Genomic DNA, 24,417 nt, shown 5'->3' on the forward strand with positions numbered 1-24,417 from the left:
TTTTTTAAAATAACAAATTAAGTACTATAAAGTTTTTTTTTGTTTTATTTTCTATCTTTTTGTGTTTATTGTTCCATATCATGATAGTAATATTTTTTTATCATTATAAAATATATTTAAAGAATAATGATATAACACCTTGATAAAAACGATAAAACTTTTTGTTTATATCTATCTTATCATTTGCCTCAAACCCGACAAAAGATCATTTAATATTTTTTGAGAAGTTCGAATATATGAAATTAATGTCACATGAGAAAAGAACAAACTTTTTAATCAAGTCTTACGTTGTTTAATGTGTTTTATTGATGAATAAAAATGTGTTTCTTTTTTAAATTAAGCTATCTCTTAAAATTGTTTATAAAGAAAAACACACCCTAAAAGTATTAAAACACTTATAGAATTTTTTTTTTCCTTTTTTATGTAAAAAAAACGTTTTTTTACATAAACAATTTTTATAATTTAAAAAAACAAAAAAATAATTATAATATGCAAAATAACAAAATAAAAAAATAAAAGGAAAAGAAAAACTATTATATAATAAAAAAACTTTTTTTAAATTAATTAATAATAATAAAAGATGACACAACGACAAAGAATAAACATAAATGTTTAAATCGTATAAATGTAAAACTTGAGGAAGGGGGTACGATTAGTAAAAATGATGGAGAGGGGGGTACGTTTAGCAACACCCTAAAATAAGATACACTTAAAAAGTAGATTAGTGAATAAATATTTATTACACTTAAAGGTTAAAACTATTGGACAATGATATAAATATAACACACCAAAAATAGTTAACTAATCAAATTTATTTAAAATTAATTACCAAATCCTTTAATTCCGCTCAAAACCTTTATGCCGCCCAAAAGTTCCCGCGTCAACACCCAAAATAATAAATAAATCAATATCAAAATCCATCATAAGAAAGGTAGTAAAACATTACATATTTGGAAGCCCCCAAGTTTGTCCAAAACCTTTTATGCCGCCTAAAATTTCCCCCGTCAACACCCAAACTAATGAATAAATCCATACTGAAGTTCGTCGTAAAAAAGATAATAAAGTGGTACATATTTGTAAATAAATTAATATTTCATCATTCCCATAATACAAATCATACAAAAATTTGATCATGTTTAAGGTATCATTTTTCCAAATATTTTCAATCAAAAATCATTTTTTTATATTTATTAACCTACTATAAATTATATAAATCCACCGTACAAATAGTAACACCACTGCACTCCAGTACTCCACTAGCTTACACACCCCCACCACCCACCGTTAAATCTTTCCGGCCACCATGACGTCATAACTCTACTATACATTCATTCTTTATATTATTCCAAATTCCATCAAATTTTTCAAAAACAAAAATGGTGGGCTCAATTATTTTTAGTTTCACAATCATTTTATTATTATTCAAGTTCAAATTTTGCTCATGAATTCAACCAATCTTGCAGGTGGAATCAGAAGAAACATTGCCTACGTGGCTTGAATGTTTATTATCTGAAAAATTCTTTAACTCTTGTTTGGTTCATGAAGATGCAAAAAAGAATGAAAAGAACATGTTTTGTGTTGAGTGTTGTGAAGCTATTTGCAATCATTGTCTTCATCTTCATAATTCTCATCGTTTGCTACAGGTTTTAGTTCATTATTATTATTATTATTATTATTATTATTATTATTATTATAGGTTTTAATTCATTTTTATAATTATTGTTGCTGCTGGTGCTGTTGTTATATATTGATGCTATTCCTAGAATATTCAAAATTTTATACATGCTTATTTAAGTATACATAATAATAAGAATAATTATTTTATTTATACAACTTGTTTTTCGTTTACCTGACTCTCTATTGTAATTGGATACTTGTAATTGAAATTGATTTGCAGATAAGGAGATATGTGTATAATGATGTAATCAGGGTTGAAGATGCTGAGAAATTAATGGATTGTTCTTGTGTTCAAGTGAGTTTTAACTGGATTTAATTTATTTATTTTATTAATTTTGGATTGAATTATTTGAGTATTGTTTAGTTAAATTGTTTTTTTTTTTGGTTGAATTGTATTAGGCATACACTACAAATAGTGCAAAAGTTGTGTTCTTGAAATCAAGGCCACAAACAAGAGCTTGTGGGAATTTAAGTAACAATTGCATAAGTTGTGAAAGAGGCTTGCAAGATCCATATCTCTTCTGCTCAATTTCATGCAAGGTATTATAACAACTCTATACATGTAAATTTAATTCTTGAGGTATAAAAATGTTTATAAACAATTCTTGTTTTCTAGAATTGATTTCCAAGATTTTATAGTAAATTGTGTTTTCATTAACTCTATAATGGATTATTCTACTGTGGCACATTTTTCAGACCTCAAACTCTTGAAACAATGTGCAATCTTTAATTTCTTATTTAAAGAAAAATCACATACAAATTTTTTGTTACATTCTTGAATTTCTTGTTTTAAATAAAAACCATACAAATTTTTTTATTACAGTCTTGGATCTCTTATTTTTTATATATAAAAAAAAACATGCAAACTTTTTTGTTACAAATTTTGAATTTCTTGATTCTGTTAAAAAAAATCACACAAGTTTTTGTAATTGAAGAGGTAGGTCCCAGCAAAGTCTAGTTGGACCCGCAAGACACACCTTGAAAAGGTACGTCTGCGCAAAGACCAACTGGTTCCGCAGGACCCACCATGCTCAGAGAGATGAAGACCTTACACGCAGTAAGCCAGCTGTTCCAGCAGGAAAGCTACCCTTGGTACAGTACCCTACCTGTTCCCGCAGCTGTGGGTACATACCAAGAAGGAAGGCTACCTGCACTAACGGTAAGGCTATACGCATAAGGCACTAACTCTTACACTTCAGCAATGTCACCTGAGGAAGGAATGAGCAAGGCGGGAATACTCCCGCCCAAATGAGCCAGTCCGTACGCTTCTGGAAGATCTTTTGTACTATACCTGCCAAGGTATGGACAAAATAGACAAGATCTGACCAAAGCAGCCCATGAACCAATCACAGGGTGACAGCTCACCGACAATAGTACGAGGAGGAGCATGCTCCAGTACAAAATGTCACTATCAGCCGCTGCCTACCCACCAACCACCAGCATGGCACGTACATAGCCCACAGTTGGTGGAAAAGGAATATTATACAGCTGGCTGTACCTGCTTGGAAACCTACCTTCGGCTATAAATACTCCAACACCTTGGAACGGTATCATCATCATATATCATCTGATATTATCTTATCGTCTCTAGTTATTTCTCTTAATATACACTTATATTCAGAGCAATCTAGTCTGATTCTCATGCCGGAGGGTGGTCACAAGGAGGAACCCCCCCCCCCCTTCTCAGTGACGAGCTCACGGTGTCCGTTTTGCAGTTTGAGAAGAATAACCATCTTTGCCGGACCTAACCCTCGTGGGGAACATCTACTTAACCCTGAGATTATCCTTAATCTGCCGGGTTCACTTAGTGTTTCTTCATTGGCGCCATCCGTGCATAAAAGCTAGAACTACTTCTTTTTCAGTTTTTTCAAAACCTCTGGAAAGATGGTTAAGGTTACTCCGATGCCAAGGCCAACGAGTGACCAAGAAACTCCGGTAACCACAACCCCAGCTACTGGGGGGAACACCGGCGAGTACACAATTTTTACGAACACTACCCCGGTTACCCAAGCCGGGGCAAGTGCAGTAAACAATCCTTCACTGGGATTCGCCGATACCTAGTTGGAGAGACAACAGACGAGGCTCTCCCGCCAAACACTTGATCAAGTTAAAGCGTGGGCGGAAGCACGTCAGAAGGAATTCCAAGCTGAGTTGGAAGAACGCTTACGTTCACTCCAACAGGCTGACGAATTCGGAAGCACTCGACAACAGCTCAACATGAGCAATGAGTGCGAGTACTTGGACGATGATTGGGAGGAGTCCGACAGTGACGCAAACCCTCTTCATAGGGCGAAAGGGAAGCGCAAGGAAACGGACTTCCAACCAAGAAGGAATTTTGGAGAAACCTTCAAACCAAGGAACGCGGGGGGAAACCCACGTGACTTCTCCAAAACCTTTAGACCAACTGTTACAAATGCGGGAACGTCCAAGTTTGCAAGGGACATTGCGGAAGCAATTGCCCCGAAGAGTGCCAAATAGATGTCCAACATCGGCACTTATGATGGTATATCTGACCCAGACAATCACTTGAACAGATTCATAGCGGGGGCAACCGTCAGCAACTGGACGGAACCCACGTGGTGTTATATGTTCCAGATGACGCTGGTTGGAGCGGCCAGGGCGTGGTTTGATCGTTTACCGGTTCACCACATCTATGATTGGGCGGATTTCCAACACAAGTTCAGCCAGCACTTCAGTCAACAGAGGAAATATACTGAAGAGTAGTGGACGATCCTCAACTGTGTTAGAGAGGAGGATGAATCTTTACTAGACTTCATCACTCGCTTCAACTCGAAAAAGCTGAGTCTGGGCACCATAAGCGAAGATCTTGTTCGCGCCGCTTTCATCCAGGGCGCCGAATACCCAGAGCTTATCCACACATTGACGGGTAAAGACGGCATGCCATCCACATGGGATGCCATCATGACGGCGGCCAAGCGCTTTGCCGAAACGGAGAAGCAACTGGGTAGGAATCTTCCCCAGAGTACAAACCTCTACACGCAGAGGACTAGAGAAAACAACGTCCGGACCGCCCGGCAAAACAAAAAGAGGAAGCTAGGTATTTGGCAGTCAAGGGTAAACTTTGACACCTTATCCAGCTCTCGCCCTCTAGTAGGCGGAAGGGATAACACGCACCCATCAAGCCGAAAACCCCGGTGGACGCCACTCACCAAAAGCGTCACGGAGATATTTGCCACCGAAAAACTCCCATGGCCAAAAGCTCCAATGATCCGGCAGCGACATAACGCGGATCAGAGCAAATCCTGTGACTTCCACGGGACAAAGGGTCACACCACCGAGGAGTGTACATCCTTGAAGGATATTGTTGAAACATTCGTCAAGGATGGAAAACTTACACACCTTGTGGCATCAATCAAGAATGGAGGGAGGAATGATAACTGATACAAAGGCAACGAACGAAAGCCCGTTGACATCAGCATCCACATGGTTCATAGTAACGTCAGAGGAAGAAAAAGATGAACGACAGAACCATGCGCGTGGAAGGAAGCTGAGGTGCGCTTCCCGCGAGTGCCAGGAGGACCCAGCAAAGAAGGCCCTATCGTCATCAAAAGCCAGCTGGGGCACTACATCACTTCCCGCACTCTTGCTGACAACGGCGGCCTCGTCAACGGTTATGTACAGGCAGTTCTTCAACAAGCTAGACGACGAAGACAAGGAACGCCTGGAAACGGTCTACGCCTCGATAGAAGGGTTCGACGGCAGCACAAACACCCCCTGGGTATCTTATCTTTCCCCGTCATTCTCACGGACGGGAAACACTCCCGCACCGAAGACGTGGACTTTGTCGTAATGAGGAAGCCACACCACACATACGACATTCTCTTCGAGAGAGACGGGATGGCAAGATTCAATGCCGTGGTATCTTCAGTCCACGGCATGATGGGATGGCCAACAGCTGAGGGTGTAGCGATGATCACCGGTATTCCCCAGGTATGCATCGCATCTGTCTCATTTGAACCCAAACCAAAGATGGCTAAACCAACCATCAACCATCACCGAACCAGAACAATGGGCCTTCAATGGCAAATACCCTGACCAGGCTGTTACCATTGGCCCAACAGTCACTGATCCTACGCGCACCTTACTCAAACGCTTACTACAGAAAAACGCTGACATCTTCGCGTGGACACCAGCTGACATGACTGGTGTACCTCGAAGTAAGGCAGAGAATAAGCTCAAGTGTGACCCGGCTTTTACGCCAGTCATACAAAAGCGCAGAGTAATAGGGGCGGAACAAGCTAACGCGTGTAGAACCCAAGTCAAGGAACTCCTGGACGCGGGTATCGTACGCGTTAGCAGATATCAAACATGGGTTGCAAATCCCGTCATGGTACCGAAATCTAACAAACAATGGCGCATGTGCATAGATTTCAAGGACTTAAACAAAGCATGCCCCAAAGATTGTTACCCGTTACCCGAAATTGACCTTAAGGTAGATTCGTTAGCACCGTTTCGTCTTAAATGCTTCCTTGATGCGTATAAGGGGTACCATCAAATCCACATGGCCGTTGACGATCAGGACAAAACCGCATTTCGGACGCCCGATGGCACATTTTGTTATCAAATGATGCCATTCGGACTTAAGAATGTCGGGTCCACATACCAACGCCTGATGGACAAAGAGTTTCATGCCCAAATTGGGAGGAACTTGGAAGTCTACATGGATGACTTGGTCATCAAAAGCCCTGAACCAGAAGCGATGTTGAAAGACATCGAAGAAACTTTCAACACGCTCAGAAAGATAAACATGAAGCTCAATCCAAGCAAGTGTTCATTTGGGATGGAAGAAGGGAAGTTCTTAGGAGTCACTGTCACTAAAGATGGCTTCAGAGCGAACCCTGAAAAGGTCGAAGCCATTATCAAAATGGAATCACCTACTACCATCAAGCAAGCTCAGACACTGAATGGACGACTAGTCGCACTTAACCGCTTTTTGGCAAACCATGTGGATAGGTCGTTCCCATTCGTGTCAACATTGAGAAACTGTTTAAAGAAAACGCACTTCCGCTGGACACCAGAAGCGGAAGCAGCTTTTCAGGAAATTCGGTCACGCTTGATCGAACTCCCAACGCTCACAACACCAGAAGCGGGGGAGGAATTAATCCTATACCTTTTCACCACAGATAGAGCAACCGGGGCAGTCCTGCTAGTAAAGCAAAAAGGCATCCAGATGCCAATCTACTATGTTAGTCGTGTCCTAACAGACGTAGAAACCCGGTACTCTATCCTGGAAAAATTAGTCTTGGCACTTGTACAGGCTTCACGCAGGCTAAGACGATATTTCCAAGGTCACCCAATCACCATTCTCACCAACTTCAAACTTGCAAACGTTCTAGGCAAACCCGAATTGTCAGGACGCCTAGCCAAATGGGCAATAGAATTGGGAGAATACGCGATAAAGTACAAGCCAAGACCAGCCATAAAAGGCCAGGTCTTAGCCGACTTTATTGCAGAAGTCCCCGCTTCGCGGGAGAAAGAGTGCCAGGAGGAGGCTCAACCCTCTCCAGCACGGGAGATCGATGATGTCTGGCGACTCTACACTGATGGAGCAGCCAACAACGAGGGTTCAGGCGCAGGGTTGAAACTAACCAACCCAGCAGGCCAAGAATACACTTACGCTATTCGACTGGATTTTCCAGGTACGAATAACGAAGCGGAGTATGAAGCATTCTTGGCCGGGCTGAGAATTGCGCGTAAGATGGGAGTGAAAAACTTGGAAGCCCACGTGGATTCCATGTTAGTAGCCAACCAAATAAACGGGACGTACACGGCCGTGAACGACACAATGTCCCTGTACCTCGCACAAGCAAAAACCCTTATGCGCGATTTTAACGATTGTAAAGTCATACACGTCAAGCGTAGCGAAAACAAATCTGCGGATGCGTTAAGCAAGCTTGCATCATTAGCCTTCACCCACTTGGGAAAGAACATCCGCATTGAACTCCTTGGAGCACCATCAGTCCCGCACAAGGAAATCTGTGTCATCCAAACCGGCACAGAAACGTGGATGACACCAATAATAAATTACCTTGCGGCGGGTATACTACCAGAGTCAAAAACACAGGCAAGAAAAATACGCTGTAAAGCACTGAACTATCAACTCATCGATGACATCCTTTACAGACGTAATTTTCTTGGCCCACTACTAAGATGCGTGGACAACCAAGATGCTGGCTACCTCCCAAGGGAAGTGCACGAGGGCATCTGTGGAGTACACGCAGGTCCACGCGCTGTTGTAGCTAAGCTAAACAACGCGGGATACTTTTGGCCGGGGATGCATACGGATGCGCTGGCATACATCAGAAAGTGTAGGTCTTGCCAACTCTACGCACCCAACACGCATCGCCCGAAGAATGAACTTGTTCCAGTCACCTCTTCATGGCTATTTCAGAAGTGGGCCATCGATGTGACAGGCCCATTTTCCACAGCAGCAGGGAACGTTCAGTTTCTAGTGGTAGCCATCGACTACTTCACCAGGTGGATAGAAGCAAAACCCTTAGCCCAAACAACCGGAAAACATATCAAAAAATTTATTTGGGAATTTATTATTTGTCGTTTTGGAGTTCCACAGAATTTGGTGAGCGATAACGGCACCAACTTTGCTGACAATAAGCTACAAAAGTGGCTGGAAGAACTTCAAATCACCCACACCTTTACCTCAGTGGCTCACCCGCAGGGTAATGGTGAGGTGGAAAGAGCAAATAAGAGCATCGTCGATGGCATAAAGAAAAGACTCTTGGAACACAGATCCAGCTGGGTGGACGAAGTTCCACACGTCCTTTGGGCAAACAGAACGCTGAAAAAGGCAAGTACGGGAGAAACCCCGTTCAGCCTCACTTATGGCACTGAAGCCATGGTCCCAGTCGAAATTGGTCTACCCTCACCAAGGGTCTTGACTCAGCCAGAAGACAATGATGCAGAAAGACGGTTAGACCTTATGCTAACCGAAGAACGCAGAGACTTAGCCGCAGCGCGTGAAGAGAATTACAAGCGACAAATGCAAAAATACTACAACACGCGGGTAAAACTCTGCAACTTCAATGTAGGAGACTACATATTACGTAACAACGAGGCTTCGAACCAAGAGCGCCCAGGAAAGCTGGCCCCGGTCTGGGAAGAACCATACATAATCAAAGAAGTTTTGGGAAATGGCGCATACCGGCTCGAAAGGCTCGATGGCACCCCCATCCTAAGAACATGGAATGGAGCTCAATTTCGCAAATGTTACATGTAGATCAATTCCAAACTTGTAAAGAAAAGGCCTAGAGCCACTTCTAATGGAAATGATTCTCCTTTATCACATTGTGTTGATAACCTTACCTTTATACTTATGAACTTTCCACACTGATATGCCGGTATTCACAGCATAAATAAGTGTGAAAAGAAGTAAGTCATTGCGTGTGAAAGGCGGGAAAACCCACAAGCATAAAAACGGTAAAAATTTCTAAGGAAAAGATGAGGAAAATCTTCACGCAGGTCAGATATAGGTAAAGTTTAGCCATCCTATTAAGTGAAAGTGATGGTCTTACCCGCACAATCACGAAAGAGGAAGCAAAACTTTAACCTATTATCTACCACGTTGAAAGATTAACTTATCCAAAGTACTCAAGAAATTGCTAAGTTAAACCAAAATATGCGTGAAACAAAACATATAAGGTTTACAAGGCAAGGCATTAACAAATAATTTATATTCCATCAAAATTCAAATATTACAAGAATTGCTGGGCATATACCCACATACAAAAATATAAATCTATTCTAACAGTGGGAAGGGATCTAAAGGATCAAGCTTCAGGACCACTCCCGCTTGAACCCGCACCATCAGTTGAGTGTGGCGGTTCAAGGAAAGCCTTGAGAATAGTTAGCCCATCATCAGCAACAGCAATTTCGTTCACCTTCTCCACCACCGGATGCGGGAAGGCAGTATACTGGTTCACTGCTTGGTCGTAAGCAGCTTCAGTTTCCACGTCATAAAGAGGGAAGTTGGAAGGCGGGATGCCCTTCTCAACAAACCCCAGACCAAGCAGGAAACCAGCCTTTTCCCCATCCTCATGGGAAGCGTTGAGGGCTGCGCTCATGGCATCGTCATAAGATGTGTTCGTGAAGATCCGATGCACAACCTACAAAAAAAAATATATGTATCAAAAACTTTTCTAAGTATAAAGAAAAGCGTAAAGATATTATGAAGCTAAGCATACCTGCGACAACGCTTCTCGTAGAAGCCATCCCTTGGTGATCAGAGCTTCCTGGAGGGCAGCTTGAGCTTGGTCACGGGCGCGTTCGGCTTCATTTTTGTTAAGGTTGGCAAGCAACACTTCCTTAGCAGCAGCCTCTTCAACGCCCTTCAGCTTACGCTCAGTGCGGTCAAGCATACCCTTCTGGTCCAGGAGCTCTTGGAGTTTCTTGGCATCTTCTAAAGCCAAAGCATCATGAGCCTGCTGAAGCCTCTCTAGTTTGGCTTTAAGCTCCTCATTCTCGGCGTGCAGAGGCTCAGCAATGGCTTCAGCTTTGGTGGCCCTCTCGGTCGCGTTCCGCGCAGTTTCCTTAGCCAACCTAAGCTGTTCGTTAACAGCTTGGGTAGCCTTGGAACGGGCCTCGAGCCGGGGCTGAACTTCAACCTCGAGGGCCTTGAAGGCCTTTTCCTTCTCCGCAGCAATGGTGGCAAGTCTCCTGTTCTCCTCCCGGATAGCCTGCGCCTGAGCCACTTCCTGGCTACGCGCCGTCTTTAACTTGTCGTTTTCACGACAAAGCAACTCGACGTGCGGCTGCATCCGGGCAAGGAGAATCCGAAGCTCATTCGTCAGCCTACCCTCCTGGTAGCTAGACATGGCTTCCCCCAACGCACCACTTGGGGCGGCGTGGCGTGCCCATTCGACACAATCCGCAGCAGTCCGGAGGGTCGTTCCTCGGCGGATACTCCACCGAGGAGCGTACACCTCGTTGGAATCACGAACTGCAATAAAAAAAATAATAGTTAAAAAAAAAAGATGATAAAAGGGATAAGGCCAAAATATCCCCACGCACCTGTAGGGTCGACAACAGGTCGATAGGCACCAAACCCATCACCTGAACCCAAAGGATATCCATCCAAAAGGTCAAGGAGATGGGAAGGAGGCAAAGATGGGCTAGAAGCCCCAACCCTGAACGTACCTGAGGGACCGGCCGTAGTCGGCGGCGCCAGAGGAGGCATTGTAGAGGCCCCTGCGGTAGAAACCAACGGATGTGAACTCACTGGAGGTGAACTCACAACCGTGGCCGTCGCTGCGGAAGAACCCGTAGGAAAAACCACCGCCGGCTCAGTGAAGGATTCCGTGAAGATGGAACTGACAGCCGGCGGAGATGATGTTACAGTTGGAACAGTTGCCTCAACGGCGTGAGCAACTGAACCAATGCTGCAAACAGGCGCAGCTGCCTGGGTCATTGCCTCGGGTAGGTTGACCAAACCTACCGTCATGGGTCCAGAGATGCTCCTTCCCGCTCCACTCTGTAATGCGGTTGCATCCACGCCTGCACGAAGACAAGATATATAAGTATGATGGCGGAAAGATATGCAGTTAAGCTGAATATAATTTTACTTACGAGTTTTCTTGAGCTTGAAGGTTCTGACAGGCGGGGACGAACCCGATGGAATTGGCCTCTTCACGCCAGTCACCGTCGTAGAACTTGGTTGCTCGGAGGTGACAGCTGTCTCAACCTCCGAGACAATTGTCTCACCACCACCAGGGTTCCCCGCCGTCTCCTCGCTTTCAGTCTCGGAGTCAGACTGATTTCCTAGGTCGACGGCGGAGGTAACCTTCGCCTTGCCCTTCACGGCGGCAGCTTTCTTCTTCCTCACGAAGAAAGGCCCATCTGCGGATTCCTCATCAGAAGATGACAAAATTAGAGGAATTCCAGCAGAGGTTTGAGCATGGAGAGGGCGGGGGTTAAAGAAACCCTTACCTGGCCGCGTGGCGCTCAGAATCTCGTGGCCTGGCGGGTAGACCTCCACAAACCGATCCCCCGTTTACTCCAGGATGGGCAACTCGTTCTCATCAAGAGCACGAGTACCCAGCCGAGCGGGACCACCGCTCTCACGCGGTTTGCAGAAGCGACTGCAAGTTGTTTCCCTCTGAGAATAAAAAGAAAGAAATGGTTAGAGCAAAAACCCTAAATTAGCAAATAATATGAAGCATACCGTAAGGGATAGAGTTCAAACCGTATTCGAGGATGATGGGTACTTGCGGGGTCTCAGAACCGGCATCCTTCCATACCCGGCTCATCCCAAGCATCACCATCCCAGACTCCGCAAAGCGGTAAACCGGAGTCTAGATCTGGGAGATCTTAGCGAACCATTCCGCCTCTTGGTAATTGGAGGCGTGAAGGCTAGGGAGCGCCCTCCCGTTCTTGAACGTCATCGCAATGGGGACGACGCGATTGGAGATGTAGAAAAACTCCCGCTTCCAAGACCGAAGACTGCGCTCGGTAGCGCAGATCTTCAAACCCTTGATCCGAGTGACCAAGGTATACCAGCCCTGGATGCACCTCCAGGAGTAGAAGGTCATCAGGCGGTCGACGCGGGGCTCAACGCCCAGAATGTGGCACACCCATTCAAAGTGGCGAACCTTAGCGATCGCCATCGGGTGCACCTCCGTCAAATGTACACCGTGTTTCTCCAGAACACGGTATACCAACTTCGTTAATGGGAATATGAGATTCCCATATATGAAGAATGAGGCATAAACCCCTATTTTTCCCTTAGGGGCATCATACACCGTCTGGTGAGGCTCTGGAAACTCAGGCTCGTAGGGCTCGAGCATGAACTTCTTGACGATGTAGTGATACAAGTCAACAGAAAGAGTACACTGGCACTCGCCAGCAGTACTCTTATCGTCCTTATCAGACGTGGACGACGGATTCTCGAGGTATACATCGGACTCCTCGGCAGTAACCTCGGGATCATGAGTAGAAGACATTTTTGAGGTATGAAAGAGAACGATTTCAGGAGAATGCTCGACGGAAAAGTTAGAGTATTCGCCGGAAATCGTTTAGAAGAAGAGTAAAGTGAAGGTGTGAATTAAGATGCACCCTCTCCCCCTTTATATACTCATCGCAATGAATGCGATGAATTTAATGCGGAGGAGAGAGAAAGCGCAGGTGCAATGAAACTATGACACGTGGAAAACAGTTGTTGAAAGGACGCGTGCCGTAAAATTCGCGCCTACGCGCCCGAAAACTCGCGCCCACGCGCCTGGAAAAGCGTCTGGAATGACCATATACTGTCACGTCGCCATAACTTCCTGCACGTCCTGAAACCGTCAGGAGACGCCAACGTCACTTCACTCGTTTGGACTGTTCTTATTCTTTCACCAACTCTTCGAATTTCAAAAAGATTCAAAAAGATTCAAAGATTCAAAAATAAGAGGGAATATACCCCCTTACCTTGGAAAGCGATAAACCATAAGATGAGTGCGGGTACAGTGTCAAGGCGAAACCCTTCACATACTTAGCACTTGCAGGGAATCGAAGCTAACAAGATACCTTGGGAAACAAGAAACCGTAAGACAAGTGTGGGTACAGTGTCAAGACGAAACCTTTCACATACTTAGCACTTGCAGGGAATTGAAGCCAAGAAGGATCTTATGGACCATGCTTGCGGAAAGAGAAATAACACCTCCGCGTGACGGGAACGTTGAGAATTAGATTATTTGAAGCTTCAAGATGGAATTGGTAGTTTAACATAACTGATCAATATGTCCAAAACTACCAAAACCTCGTGAAGAATCTATGCAAGTGAAACTCAACGCTCCCGACGTGCGAAGGGATTAAACACCTACCCGCATCATAACCAATGATCAGGCAGAAAAGTCGGGAATTTCTGCAAGTGACATTAGGAAAACTGCGGGAAGAATCCCCACGGAAAACCTTATAAAACAAAAACCCTCTTTAAAACCCTTGCTTAAAGTCCAAAAGTTCACCTCACTTATTAACAACTCATGAGAAGAACAATGGACTGGGGGGACTTGAAGAGGTAGGTCCCAGCAAAGTCCAGTTGGACCCGCAAGACACACCTTGAAAAGGTACGTCTGCGCAAAGACCAACTGGTTCCGCAGGACCCACCATGCTCAGAGAGATGAAGACCTTACACGCAGTAAGCCAGCTGTTCCAGCAGGAAAGCCTCCCTTGGTACAGTACCTACCTGTTCCCGCAGCTGTGGGTACATACCAAGAAGGAAGGCTACCCGCACTAACGGTAAGGCTACACGCATAAGGCACTAACTCTTACACTTCAGCAATGTCACCTGAGGAAGGAATGAGCAAGGCGGGAATACTCCCGCCCAAATGAGCCAGTCCGTACGCTTCTGGAAGATCTTTTGTACTATACCTGCCAAGGTATGGACAAAATAGACAAGATCTGACCAAAGCAGCCCATGAACCAATCACATGGTGACAGCTCACCGACAATAGTACGAGGAGGAGCATGCTCCAGTACAAAATGTCACTATCAGCCGCTGCCTACCCACCAACCACCAGCATGGCACGTACATAGCCCACAGTTGGTGGAAAAAGAATATTATACAGCTGGCTGTACCTGCTTGGAAACCTACCTTCGGCTATAAATACTCCAACACCTTGGAACGGTATCATCATCATATATCATCTGATATTATCTTATCGTCTCTAGTTATTTCTCTTAATATACACTTATATTCAGAGCAATCTAGTCTGATTCTCACGCCGGAGGGTGGTCACAAGGAGGAACCCCCCCCCCCTTCTCAGTGACGAGCTCACGGTGTCTGTTTTGCAGTTTGAGAAGAATAACCATCTTTGCCGGACCTAACCCTCGTGGGGAACATTTACTTAACCCTGAGATTATCCTTAATCTGCCGGGGTCACTTAGTGTTTCTTCAGTTACAAAAAATATACAAATGTTTTGTTACAATCTTGGGCTTGTATAAATTTTTTCACACAACTTGAAATAATCGTACAAGTTTACATCTTTTTGTTCAATTTGAATTCTTTAAAACAACCCTTTTAAATTCATTTATTTATTTTATTTATGTGCATAGATTCATCATATTATGACAAGTGAAGGATTAATGTCCGGATACCTACACGAGTGTGAGGTTCTAACACCGCAGGAATTGAGTTCGGACGACTGGTTAATGACACCGGACTCTGATATCGATCCGTTTGTTTCTCTAACGACGTCGTCCGCAAACCGACGAAAGGGTATGCCCCGTCGGTCACCTTTTATTTGATGGTTCGTTTCCGTACGTTTGGTGCGAGTACAATGCATGGTGGCTAAGGGACAGTGATATTACAAACAAAATATTATTATTATTTACTTATAGGTCCCTTGAGAATGGTGGATGATACATGTGTTTACCTCATAGTTTTGTTTTATTACATATACACCCTTTATTTTATTTGTCTTCTTCGTTTAAAAAAGAAATAAACGAAAAATATGGAACAAGTAATTGGAAAGGCAACTTGCCTACATATCAATGTTACCTTAAACCGTTCAAGTTCGTTTGATATGTTGGTAAGTCAACCATGAAACTCACTACATCGATGTTTACTTCACCCATCGAAGATTTCAACAAGTATGGGATTCATGATTTCATGGTCATTTCATCTCTTTAAAAATTTGTTGACAACAAAGACACTGTTTTGCAAAGGAAACTATTTATTGTCACTCATTAATTTTTTTTACATGTTGTGGTATGCCTATAGAAACAGTAAGATTCACATTAGTTGGGTTGAGTGGCTTTTGAACCTATACACTTGTATTTTTTATTTTATTTTTTGCTTCGATTAGCCTCTTGTTTGCCCTTGCATATTATATGTTTTGTCGTGTAATCGTGGAATATATGCAATGACAAACATTCCCAAGTTCGACATTTGGTCAAGACCTAATTTAGACGTACGCTATACACAGTTTTGATCTATATTTAGATTAATTCACAAAATACAATGGTATTTTCATGTTCATGAACAAGATAAGCGATGCTAAACTATCTCCGGTTACAGTCAGGCCAAGAGTGTTTTGACCTTCCCTGGGAATTAAGTGTAGAGCTACCAGAAAACTATTGTTTCTCACTAAGAGCATTCTCATTCAATCCATCAAATTTTGATAGAAAGGTTTTTATGATTTAAAGAATGGTTTAAAGTGTTGTGAGTGGAATACAGAGAAAATGCAACGATCTTTCTGGATATTTGAAAAGTTCTTGTAGCACTTTATAAATTTTTTAACATTTATTGAAAGTAGTTGTGAATGAAGGAGAGATAAAATATATTGATGAAGGTATAAAAAAGTATTGTTTAATTGAAAATAAAAGAGAAAATGTTGTGATTTTTAATGTAATTATGGATCTAAAGATATAAGATTGGATGTGAATGTTCTAAGAGCATTCCCAATTGGCTCTATCTCTATTTTTAAAATTTAACTAAAAAATATAATTTTTTTATTTATAAGTCATTTTCTAATAATCTTCCCCAACTCATTCTCCATTACCATCTCTATATTCTTTTTTTTTTCTTTCTTTCATTTAGAATTAGAGGTGGCAAATGGGTTGGGTCGGGTCGAACGAGTCATGGGTGGAAATGAGTCATGGGTCAAAACGAGTTTGGGTCAGATGGAGTTTGGGTCAGAACGGGTCAAGTAAAAAAAGGGTTGTTTTGATTTGGGTCGGAATAGGTTAGGGTCGAACCGGGTTTCGAGGTTTTTTTTTTGAACGGGAATAATGACGGAAACATTTTAGTTTTTTTTTTAAATTTTGTTTTTTATTTATATTTTAAGTTATGATTTTTTTTTAATTTTTTTAAGGGTTTTCTATAAAGAACAAAAACCCTCAAAAAAATATTCAAAAATAATAATAAAAAAATTATAACTCAAAATAGAAAGCATAAACATAAAAAGTAAAAACACTAAAATGTTTCCTACGTTGACCTCGTTCCAAGAAAAAATTAATAAATAAATAAATAAACCGAGAATTGAACCGAAACCGAAAAACGGACAAAAATGAGTCCCGAATCGACCAAAAAGAAACCAAAACCCAACCCGTCACGGGTGAAAACTCGTGTTGGCTTGAAACATGAACCGAACAAATTCCAATCTGAAACCCGTTTCGTGTCGAAACCTGTCTTGTATAAAAACCCGTTCCGATTCGAGACCTGTCACGTTTCCTTAGGACGCTAACCCACATCGACCCAATTCTTTGAAATTATAAACTCATTTTGACCCAAAAATAAAATGATGGAATTTAAAATGACTCATATTGACTCATTTAGTTAAAACCTTTTACCCAAATCAACTCATTCAATTTTTAAAATAACTTAAATTGACCCATTTGAAAGGGTTTTGGTCAAGATTGCCACCCCTATTTAGAATCTTAGCTCATAACTATTTTGTCTTATTGTCATTTTCAATATAAATTGATTTCTAATATACATTTATAGAAGGGTAGTTGGAAATGGAGTATTGTGACAAATCTCTAAATTTGAAGGCTTCATATATCATTTCACTAAAATTTAGAGATGGAGTTTAGAGATAGGGAATGGGTTAGAGCATTCTCATTCCATTCTTCATCTTCATCTCTATAATTACACTAAAAACATCATCCTTTCTCTTTCATTTTCAATTAAATAATACTTTTTTATACTTATATCATTACCTTTTATCTCTCTTTCACTCACAACCACTTAACATTAAAAAAATTATAAAGATGAACAGTGTGTTTCTCCAAATTTAACCATTAACAATAACATTTTCTCTCTCCCACTCTCACAACAACTTTTAACCATCTCTAGAAAATGAAGTCTCCCCTCACATTATTTGGCGAATGAAATGGGAATGCTCTTAGAGTGCTTATTTAGATATTTTTTTCTAAATTTTAGAAATAAAGATGCATATGGACAACCTATTGAAAATGCTCTAAGATCTTAAACATGCATAAAAAAGGATAACAATAATAAATATATTAAAATGGGCCAAGGGCAAATAAACATTAAATGGACCAATTATAAAACATTGCAAAATACCTAAAGAGCTTTTCAAAACTCGAGTAAGTTTACTGTTTATGTAGGTTACATGTCCGAGTGCAGTTTTTGTTGCGAGTGCAAAAATAACGTTACCGAGAGCTGACAAAGATGTGTTAATACATTTAGCTTCCTCCAATCTTTCACCGGTTGCTTTAGATTGACCAGTCTGTTCATTTCCCGCAAGATCAACCAAATTCAAGTGTAACATCAAGTAAATTTCGGGCCAAAAATGTCAAGTTTCCAAAGTCAAAGGACCAATTCTACCAATTTCCAAACCCCAGGGACTAAAATGAAAAATCATCCTTCTGGACCTATCGCGCTACGCGACAGGGTCAAGAAAGACACCCAACGCGTACCGCGATGGGGTGTCTGACACACCATGACACGTGTGCCACGTGGCTCACGGTGGCAGCGTCTGCTGCCACGTGTTACCACGTGTTAACACGTGGCAGGCCTACCCCGTGACTCGACAACCCTATATCGCGGTACGCGATGAGGGAGTCAGGGAGCCCATCGCGTACCGCGATTAGATCCAATTTGGGCAATAAATAGGGCAGCCACGAGCTCAGCCCTCTCACACCTCAATTTCACACACTTACTCTATTTCTAGCTTTCTCTCACTACCTCGTAAAGCGTGCCCACGCTCCGTCTTGATAAACGTGCCCCGAGCCTCGTTTTTTCGTGCCCGTTATCTCGATATACGTGCCACTCCCCGACATCCCGAACAAGAAGGAAGTACTGCCCGACGACCCAGTGATTTTCTCGAAATACGTGCCAAAGGTGTTGACGTCTCGAAAGGCGTGCCAAGTGTAAGAAGGTGTTGATCAAGTAGAAGTTGATAAGCAAGCGGCGTCGAAGTACTGCTCAAGTGTCTAGGGTGTTGCCAAGCCAAGCAAGGTAGGCATAATGCCCGACTAAAATAATAATAAAATATTGAAAGGGCTTAATACCCTAAGTCAATATTATTCTCGATAAACGAAAGAAATATATAACAAAGAAAAGAAAGAAAAGAAAGATAAAATATATATATATGAATATATATAAAGATAAGATTATTCTTTGTTATAGAAATATATTATTTAAGTGTTATGAATATACTTAAATAATAAAAGAAATACGTTTCTTAAAGAAGAAGAAACGTCGGGTTTTCAATATAAACTAAAGGTTTATAAATTACTATTAAAACTAAAGGTTTTAAAGTAAATAAAAGAATGAACTAAAGGTTCATCGAGATGATAAGACTAAGGTCTTTTGTATTGTAAATATTTATAATATCGATACTTATATTTTAAAGTCTTCCGCTAATAACCATAACTCTGATTTATTTACAAATATGGTACCAACTATGGTTCATACTCCTAGGCCTAGATTGGGGGTGTGACAGGTTGGTATCAGAGCCATCGATCTTAGCGAATTGGGTATCATAAAACAATACCCAAGCTTCGATTCAAGCATAGGAAATATTTATTTGTTTATTTGAATAGGGATAAGATTGGTTGGTAACCCTTTCTTTCCCTCTCTACATTCTAAACCACCCAAAAAGATGTCGTATAAAGAATTAATGAAGTATTATGATAATGAAGCAAGAAGAGCAAGGAAGTATTATAAATTCCCCAAGGACATCATGAGAAAGGATTACTTTGAGTCATTTTTCAACTCCATCGAAGGACCTAGCCAACATCCTAACATGGAACCAAGTCCTATCTATCATTTGGATAATACACCACATGAAGTGTACCAACCTCCGAGACACTCGAGTTATCATTCCACAAGCCTACCTATGTATCAACCATCGGAGGTACAGACATATTATCCTTCCGAAATTCCGACTTATCAACCCATGAAGACTCCACCCCGTTACGCAGATCCAATATATGTGCCACTAAATCCACACCCGTCATATTATTTTCTCGCAAACTTACCAATCAAGGAGGAACCCAAATCTCCATCTTCCGAATGGATGAAATGTCACTCCGACCAAAGGAGGTGACATACCGGCACTTCAACCATGGATACTGCCAATTCTCAAGGGCAATCCCACAAGCCCAAGATGAGGGTTATTATGTCATACGAAAAGATTCACATGCTGGCAATGACGGAAGAAGAACTAGAGGAAGAACCAGAAAAGGAAACTGATCCGGAAATAACCGAAAAGGAATCAAACGAGGAAACCGACCCTGAAGAGGAATATCCGGACAATCCAAAAGAAATAACCACACCAATGGAGGAGCAACAATCAACCCCAAGCTATAGATCGGTGGACCCATACATGCAATTCCTCCATGAACTCAAGGGAAAGGCGTCAACAAGTTTCCCACCATATCAAGGCGAGATTCCATCCATTGAAGAACAGGCCAATAAAATTCGTGAGCAAAATAAAGCAGCCGATGCATTTTTCAATTATCCCTCCGATGTGACTGCATCACCATACCCAGATCCCAAGAATCACTACGACATTGTTATGATGGGTTACCGCGACCCACCTCCAAGATATGGGTATCCTACCGACATACCGCAGTTCCTGGAGGAGCATATGGATCGAGACTTACAAGAAACTGCTGAGTTGAGAAAGAAGATTGATGTTGATAGAAAGAAGAAAAAGAAAATGGGAGACAAACTTCTTCGCAAATGCAACAAGCTCACTAAAGTTGTGAAGAAGTTTATAAAAGATTGAGAAGAGAATGACATGAGAAGAAAAAGTTTATGTGCATAAAATAGTTTGTATTATATGTGTATAATATGTACCATATGTAATAAGGATAGGATCTTATATATTGTTTTAACAATATATAATGTATGTTGTAAAATAATATACATATAATTTATGATATGTATATGGATGTGAAATAAATAAAACTTGTATAATAAGAAAAGAAATGTGTTAAATTTCAGATCAAGGAAAATAAAAGATAAAAAGATTTTAAAGAAAATGTCTAGACAAAGCGATAATCGTGAGGTTTCCCGAAAGGAATCCGAGAAACGAGAAGCGAAAGGGAAAGGTCCCGAGAAAGCACAAGAGGATCCGATTCCCGAAAAATACATGAATCAAATATAACAAATGATTGATAAGGCTGTTAGAGAAGCATCTGAAAATAGATCATAAACGAAACATTCTCATTCTGAAAATCCTTCTCGAAAGTCTGTTTCCAAACCCTGATCTAGACCCTCTCGCATGGACGAAAGCACGCACGAATCAAATGCTGATGGAGGCATAAGACAAGAATTTAAGAAACTGAAAATCGGGGGATGCTCGTTAAAAGACTTTAAATATTACGGACCAAAAGAATTTTACGGCGACAAAGGAGCCATCAATACCGTACGGTGGCTCGAAGAAACGGAGACAATAGTGATCACGAGCAAGTTTACGGAGGAGGAAAAGATCCAATACTCCGCCTTGATGTTCAAAGGCGAAGCACACGAATGGTGGAACGCGTTACTCCTAAGTAGGGGAAGAGAAGCAATGTATAGTTTGACCTGGAATGAATTCAAGGAGTTGATGATGTCAAAATTCTGTCCGATGCATGAGACAGACCAGATCCAAACCAAGATCTTAGCTCACAAGGTTGTCGGAACAAACCTTCGTGAGTATAACACAAAATTCCACGAGTATTGCCGTTTAGTGCTGTCACACCCCGACCAAAGACGGCGGAACATGCCGGGGTGCAACGATTGCTCATAAGCGCATGACACTATTTAAAGCGACAATATTTAACAAACTCATTTCATTTTACAACATCGAAAATGTCACATAACCAAATATTCATAACTCTAATACAACAAAATATAACAAAATATAGCAAATCAAATATTGTTCATTTTTGCTAATATCCTAACAGTATTTGTGACGTTTTCTTCACCGAACTCCGTAATCAACCTAGATGTAAACCTGTAACATTTCATAAAATAAAGTTTATCAACACAAAGGTTGGTGAGCAATTCATAAGTTTGAACAATAGATATATAGTATGAAAAGCCACAAAACTAGTATACAAAACCATAAATAATAGCTATAAACTTGGATAAATAGTTATCGCTAACAAGTTAGCGACACCCAACTATAAGGGGTTGCCAAATAATTTAGGATTTTATAGTTATCGTTAATTGCATTACGTTAACGACACCTTGCCATGAGGGGTTGCCAAATGGTCTAGGATTTATAGTTCCACCATCCAAAAGCGATAAACACATAGTCAAATAAGCATAGAACACCAAATCGAGCAATTATTCAAGTAAGGTATACAACAACGTTTGTGGTTTAAGACCCAAGTATAAAACATTTAGTTTAGATAAGTTGAAATGTCACCCCCAAAATAAAAGATAGAAAACGGGGTATGAAGTTACTCACGTTCAAGTAATAAACTTGAAAGATTGATTATTTGGAGATTGGCCGGAACGACGAGTTTAACGTATGAAGCCTAAATAAAAGAAAGTCTTGTATTTAGAAAGGTTGTCTTGAAGATCTTTAAATAAAATAATTGTTGTAAAAACTAATCAATTAAAGTTCAAGGTTTAAAATATAACTATTTAAGAATTTATAATAATAACCCTTTTAAAAAATGTAAGTTTGCTCAAAACCGGGTTAAAGTATCTAACCTTAATATTTACTTAACCAATGTTAAGTAATAAGGTGGGGAAAATGCTAAAATGCAAGTTCCATTAGGCTAAAGATACTAAAACGGGTTTTTAACGAGTGTTCGGGTTGTCGGTTCGGGTCTTGACAAATGGTCGAACCTAAAGTCAACTTTCCAAAATATTAATTGTTATGAGATAACTCATTAAAACATACTAACACTTAACCAAGTATGTAGATCTATTGTTTAGAATTAACGACGCACGTTAAGCGAGTGTTCGGTTTTGTCGGTCCAAACTATGTTATGAGATCAATTTGGATCCAACTATTCCAAGTACTTAAGAAAATAATTAAAATCAGTTTATAAACTATTTTTTAAAGAAATATACAAGTCTTGATAGCTAAAAACACACTTGTGTGTCTTAAGCGAGTAAAAGTCGGTATGGTTCAGTTTGGTTCGGTCTCCATCTCACAAATAGTTCATAGATGGTTTCTACATGCCCAAATATCATAGAACTTGTATATTGGTTTATAAATGAAGAAAACTTAAATTTTACAACAAAAAAAGTTAACTACAAGTTTTTTAAGCAAAAGTTTCGGTTTAGTTTGGTTTCCATCTCCCAACGAGTTCATAGATGGATTCCATATGCTTAATATCAAAGAACTTGTAAAAATGATTTTTGAAACTCAAATCTAGCAACAAACATGTTTAAACAACTATTTTAACAAAACTAGTAAACAAAAGTTCGGTTTCCGGTTTGGACTAGTTTCGGTTAAACCGAGGTTAGTCTTATACAAACCCACACCATGGAACTTGTAAATAAGATGAACAAACTAAAGGGTTAGAAGTTAGTCATAAGTGATATGTATAATAAGTTATGTGTGTGTAAATATATATCAAGAACACGAAGTCCTCCATGAAGCCTTGCCTATGACATTCGAAACTTAACCAACCAGAGTCGGTGAATAACAAATAAAGGAAACAAGGGGTGTGTATTATATATATGTTGTACCACCATATTCAAGAGTTAGTAATGTTAGATGAACATGTTAGAATGAAAGACTATAGTTAGTTTGACTTGAGAAGTCAAAACTTCAAGAATACATAAGAAATAACAACCTTGAATCTATGGAGTTTTGAGAGAGTTTTTGGAGATGTAGCAAGAGTAAAATGAAGAAGATGGGTGTGTATATATAGGGAAGGAGTGAAGGGTTGGGTATAAAGATTCTTTTATGGTTTGCATAAAAATGGGTATGTTTAAATGGTCAAACAATGCATAATATAAAAAAACCAATATTTTATATATTTTATATATTTTAAATGACAAGATCCAATATTTTATATATTTGAAATGTTCGGGTTACAAACGGGTCGGGTTTACATAAAAAAAGTGACCCGAAATTGACGAATGTCACAAGTGCCCCAGCTAGTCACGCCCGAGTCTAGCAAAGTTACACGTTACATATGGGGACTACCTCGCGAAATTCGTGATATGGTAAGATCGCATTTGCCACAAACTGCTGATTCCGCGATGGAGTTAGCAAGATACTTGATGGGCGGAATGATCCGCAATAAGGAGGAAGATAGGAAGGTTGTACCAGCACATGACTCAAGAAAAGGTGGAGATACCCGCTTCAAGGGTAAAGGGTTTGACCAACGAAGGTCTAGCTCCAATTTCGGCGTACCTCAATGCAAAATTTGCAAGAAGCATCATCGAGCTAGATGCAACTTCGCTACCCGAGTCTGTGAATCGTGTAATAGACCCGGCCACGCCACGACCTATTGCTGGAAAAAGAAGATGACCTGCTATAACTGCAAAGAGATGGGACATCTTAGCTTCGAATGTCCTAAAAATAAACCCGCGACTGGTGGTGCGGGTGGTAGCGGTCAAAAGAATGAGCCCAAGAAGGGCAATGCGAGAGTTTTTGTCCTTGACACAAAGAAAGCGACTGACATGCCGGAAACTATAACCGGTACGTTTCTTGCCTATGCTAGAGAATTGTTTGATTCAGGAGCCAATTTAAGTTTTATAGATTATAAATTTTGTAGTCTATTAAACGAACCTTTAATCAAACTTAATAAAACTCTAAGCGTCGAAACCGCTAATGGCGACATTGTTAAAATCTCCG

The 24,417-nt window shown here is 40.9% G+C and overlaps 1 protein-coding gene across 1 annotated transcript; it reads left to right on the forward strand.

Annotated features, from left to right (window-relative positions):
• Positions 1-661: 661 nt before the first annotated feature.
• Positions 662-15,085, forward strand: LOC143587281 (protein RGF1 INDUCIBLE TRANSCRIPTION FACTOR 1-like). The gene is made up of 5 exons (XM_077068611.1): positions 662-676; positions 1,464-1,643; positions 1,898-1,972; positions 2,077-2,217; positions 14,744-15,085. Exons 1-5 carry the CDS (start codon positions 662-664, stop codon positions 14,933-14,935), a joined length of 603 nt encoding a protein of 200 aa, XP_076924726.1. The 3' UTR covers positions 14,936-15,085.
• The last annotated feature ends 9,332 nt before the right edge of the window (positions 15,086-24,417 follow it).

This window comes from Bidens hawaiensis, unplaced genomic scaffold, assembly GCF_021521415.1.
Source record: "Bidens hawaiensis isolate Kalapana, Puna unplaced genomic scaffold, B.hawaiensis_p1.1 tig00035436_1, whole genome shotgun sequence".
Classification (NCBI taxonomy): Eukaryota; Viridiplantae; Streptophyta; class Magnoliopsida; order Asterales; family Asteraceae; genus Bidens; species Bidens hawaiensis.

What these genes read in the sequence shown, in the direction of transcription:
- LOC143587281 (XM_077068611.1), top strand. An exon ending in ATTCTCATCGTTTGCTACAG is followed by an intron (nt 1,644 to 1,897) that starts GTTTTAGTTCAT and finishes ATTGATTTGCAG; the next exon opens with ATAAGGAGATATGTGTATAA. An exon ending in TCTGCTCAATTTCATGCAAG is followed by an intron (nt 2,218 to 14,743) that starts GTATTATAACAA and finishes TTATGTGCATAG; the next exon opens with ATTCATCATATTATGACAAG.